At 45.7% G+C, this 4,232-nt stretch overlaps 1 protein-coding gene across 1 annotated transcript in view; it reads right to left on the minus strand.

Annotated features, from left to right (window-relative positions):
- ADAMTS12 (ADAM metallopeptidase with thrombospondin type 1 motif 12) overlaps positions 1–4,232 on the minus strand; it is a 272,991-nt gene that overhangs the window by 43,512 nt on the left and 225,247 nt on the right. Inside the window, exon 19 of the mRNA XM_023528495.1 lies at positions 3,059–3,211. Within this exon, the coding sequence (XP_023384263.1) occupies positions 3,059–3,211 (153 nt within the window). The remainder of the gene's footprint in view (positions 1–3,058; positions 3,212–4,232) is intronic.

Genomic DNA, 4,232 nt, shown 5'->3' on the forward strand with positions numbered 1-4,232 from the left:
TATTGGGTGAAAATTAAATTGTTTATCTAAAGTTCTTGTGCAATGTCAGGCCTATGGTATATTTGGCAAATGCTAGAGCCCAAGATAAGTCAAGTCCCCCAAAGTTCATGGACACTGAGCATCTCGTCTGCTTAGTACTGGGGAGTGGACTTCCTGCTTGAGCCAGTCACTCCACTGACAGGACTTATTCTACTGTCACCTGTCCACAGGCCTTCTGCCCCAAGTCCAGGAAGGCAGAGGTTAGTAAACATGTAACAGCCAATCCTAACCTTTACCAAGAGCTCATAGTTTGCCCAGGGTTTCATGTGAACAGTCTTTTACCATTTATAAAGTTGTTTCAGGAACATTCTATGCTTTGATCCTTATAATAACTAACTCTATGAGGTAAGTAGAGGCAAAATCTTCCACTTCATTCTCAGAGGTGAGCAAACTAAGGCTCCTAAGAGGTTAGATGAATAGACTAGTGTCATACATTGGCCAGTGACGGAGTAGGGCTTCAACCCAGGCGTGTCAGGTCCCCAGCCCAGCACGGCTTCTAAGATTCAATGCTTCAGAATTCCGTTTCCCCAAGTATGTTTCTGGGACAAACTGGAGGACTACAGCCTTGAGTTTGTTTCAGACAGATTAATGCATCAACAGTAAGGAAGCCATTCTGAAAAACTACTTTTACACACTGTGAAGGTAGAGAGCTGATGTATAGTCTCATTCTACTGTCACATATGAGAACATGTCCACAGCCGCTATATTGGGCTTCATCAAGGACACGGGTGATGCGAGAGACATAAGCTAGTAGAATTGCAATTCAGACAGCAATTACTGGGGCATTACTGGTGAGTACCCTGGAGGTCTCAGATGTGATATCTGTGGGTTCAGGTGAGGCTGCAGCACACCCTATAGTCCGATGAGAATTAAAACGTTTTACAGTATCAGTAGGATACTGTAGAGGGTTCAAGAGAAAATTAGAATTCTTCCCTCTGAGCATGTATCTGTGAAAATGCAAACTTGTCAAAGTGGCAGAATCTAAACCCTCTGGACATTTAGAGGCAAAAGCAGGGGCCTACTTTCCTACTCCAGGTTTTGGAGGTTTCCCTCTGAGTGAGCTTAAAAGTCTTGATGGAACAGTGAAACCAAGAAGGCCCTTAAGTCTTTCCTAGTGGTGACTTGGACTTCAGACATCCATGTGAACTGGTTAGTAACGTGGGAGTCAAATTATCAAAATTTAGGATAAAATCTAAATTGACAGCCGAAGGCAAAATGGAAGTCATGTATGCAATATCCATAATAACAGAAAAAAATGAAAGTCAGGACAACTGACTATCAGTAGTTAAATAGCGTCTTTGATGTAAGGTTTTGTCTAGTTTCCTGAGAGAAGAGACATTTTCTTTACTGATAGGGCTGTATTAACTTAGAGGATTAGATTTTAGCTGTGGTGGGGACTATATTCTGGCGGAACCGGACACTGTGTCAGAGATATCTTCTACAGAATCACTATGAATGCTACAGGGGTTAATAAATGCAGTATGTGCCACCCTCCCGGTCTGACCGTGGAGAACTTCTGGAACGTCCGTTCAGACAGAATTCCTAGGATTTCATACGGAGTGAGTAACCTTTTCAAAGTGTGAGCTATTTTACGCATCTGTCCTTTTTATGATGCATGTAATTTCCAAGGAGAGGACTGGTCTCAGTGACGGGAAAGTGGGCCTTTAGGACTTTGGTCAGTATTTGACAAAGTCAGAGCTAGAAGAGGTTTGAGATTTTTCTGGATAATGAAGAGAGTTTATAGCCAAGCATTTAGTCCTTGATGGACCCTGAGTTCGTTATGAGTTGGCAGAGGAAAAAAAAAATCCAACATTCATTCCTGAAAGAAAACTGGTGTGCAAACAGAGAAAGGGAGGTTGGCAGGCGTCAAAGGAACTCAAAGTAATTTTCTCACGGCGAAGCCCTACTTTCCCTCTCTTCCCAAAGATCAGAAGCTTACTTTGGGAAAAGGAGCTTAAAGCAGATAAATGACATTCCAGACTTCTGTCTGCCAGGTAAGCCTGCCAGGAGAACCAGAGGCGCCCAGGTGCTGCTTCTCAGGTGACACGGACTCTCTACTAGAGGAGGATGCTAATGTCTAGAGAAGACGCCAGCCTCCCCAAACTTCTGGGTAGCTCTCTCTTTTCCCTTCTGTGTCAAGGGAAACTGGCTCCCCAGAGAGAAGACAGGTGCCTACGGGGTATCCTAGGGTTGGCTGTGCTTAGTAAATAGAAGGTGAATTCGAGGTTCCACCTCTGCACCCCCACCTGCCAAGCAGCTCTCAACCCTATTGCTGCTGACCAGTGTCTTACAGCCTGGGTGCATCCCCCCCGGGGGGGTTCATCCAGGGTGACGGGCAGGTGGGACCTGATCAGTGCTCCAGAGCACCAAGGCTAACTAACCGTAAAACCTGATGCAGCCTTTCACAAGGACTATGTAGACAGCACAGTAAAGTGAGTAACAACAGCTGGATTAGCAAAGACAATAAAATCACACTTCAAAAAAAAAAAAAAAACTAGAGGAAATATACTTTTAAAGACCAAATTCCTCTTTATGGCTCTGCTTTCTTTTCGAGTCTGGCAGCATAAACAGTATACTTGGTTTGTGAGCAGCTGCTGAGTCAATATTTAATTATACATGTGATAATGTATAATTATTAATTATAATGCTACATTTAAGTAATTTAGAAATGGCGTTGCATAGACAAGCAATTAATTATGCAAATTTAAAATTTCCCCCCACTTCTTTTGGTAAGGAAAAGACAGGCAGATATAAACAAGCGAGTTAATGAAACCTGTACTTGTTCTAAGACTATTGTATACAAGAGTAGCAGGCCTACAGCAACGCCTGTGATTTACTCGTCCACGATTTTATCAAAGAGGCAGAAAGGAGGCAGGAGGGAAGGAGAGAAACCTGACTCAGCAAAGGCTTATATATGCTCCGCCCCTCAGCCTCTCACCCCCACCGCCGGCCTCACCCCTACCGCCACCCCCACGCCTGCCCGCCACTCACACACAACACCGCGGAGGCTGATAGTTACCTTGCTCCAGTTTCCCACTTTCCAGCCGGCACACGGACGGAGGTGGCATCTCTTAGCCGGGTCAGGCCTCTGCGTGGCCGCACAGTCGGAATCCACCTGGGTGCTGCACTCCACACGGCGCCAGTAGGCCCCCAGCCCACAGGTGGTGGAGCACTGCGGCAGAGAGGGAGAGACGGGAGGCAGAAGCTGAGGGCCACTTTCTCAGACACACCCCATGTGGAGTTGGGAGTTCTCAGTTCCTCCCGGCTCCTCGCTAAAAGCGCCCGCAGGGCTGTTAAAAATACCGGCGCCGGGCCCCCTGCCCCAGGCAAATTCATCTGAATCTCTGCAGGTGGGGCCCAGGCATCAGTCATTTAAATAATTTCCCAGGTGATTCTAATAAACAGCCAGGGCCGAGAATCCCTGATTTATATGTGAGAGGAAAATCCAACGCCAATGGAATTTGTGTAACCTTTTGCAGTTTTCTAACTTCTCTAGCCTGTGAAACCAGTGAAACCACTCGGACCTCCTCATTTGGGCTGTGAGGACTACAGAGATAACTCACGCACATGGTTAATGCTCTACAAATGTTACCTACTAAATACAACACACCTGCAAGGTCAGCACTGTGAGTCCCACTTTCCAGGTATTGGGAACCCAGAGAGTTTAGGTCACACAGACAGGATGTTGTTAATTTCAAATTACAACATGGGGAAAAACACGACATTTGCCCAACCCCAGGAAAGGAGCTAGGGAGGCCATATTGCTAGGCTGGTGATGACCCTGGTAAACCTCAAGTAATGTCCATAGTTCTTTGCACCACATTTATGTTGCAAATAACTGCATGTTGTCTCTGGGGATCTCATCTAGTCCTGCTAGATTCAGGTGTCACGAGCAAACATTAATTTCCTTCCTTTTTGACAGTTTCTTTTTAGGCAGCAAAGAACAGTGCAAAGGGAAAACTGCCAGGAGGATGCCCGTGGACAATATGCAGGAAAATTAAATTGGAGTCCACAGATTGTCACTTATTTCAATTTCAGATTGGGAGTGGAGGTTCAGAGAAAGGGGAACCCTGAGGAGGTAGAGGGACAACTTCATTTTGTCCTAGGCACTAGCGACCCCATGGCAAACGATTTACAGGTCAAGCAGCAGGTTTTGGGGTATTTAGAACTGGTACTGATATGAAGAGCTACAT

This window comes from Pteropus vampyrus, unplaced genomic scaffold (genome assembly GCF_000151845.1).
Source record: "Pteropus vampyrus isolate Shadow unplaced genomic scaffold, Pvam_2.0 Scaffold27, whole genome shotgun sequence".
NCBI classification, from domain to species: domain Eukaryota; kingdom Metazoa; phylum Chordata; class Mammalia; order Chiroptera; family Pteropodidae; genus Pteropus; species Pteropus vampyrus.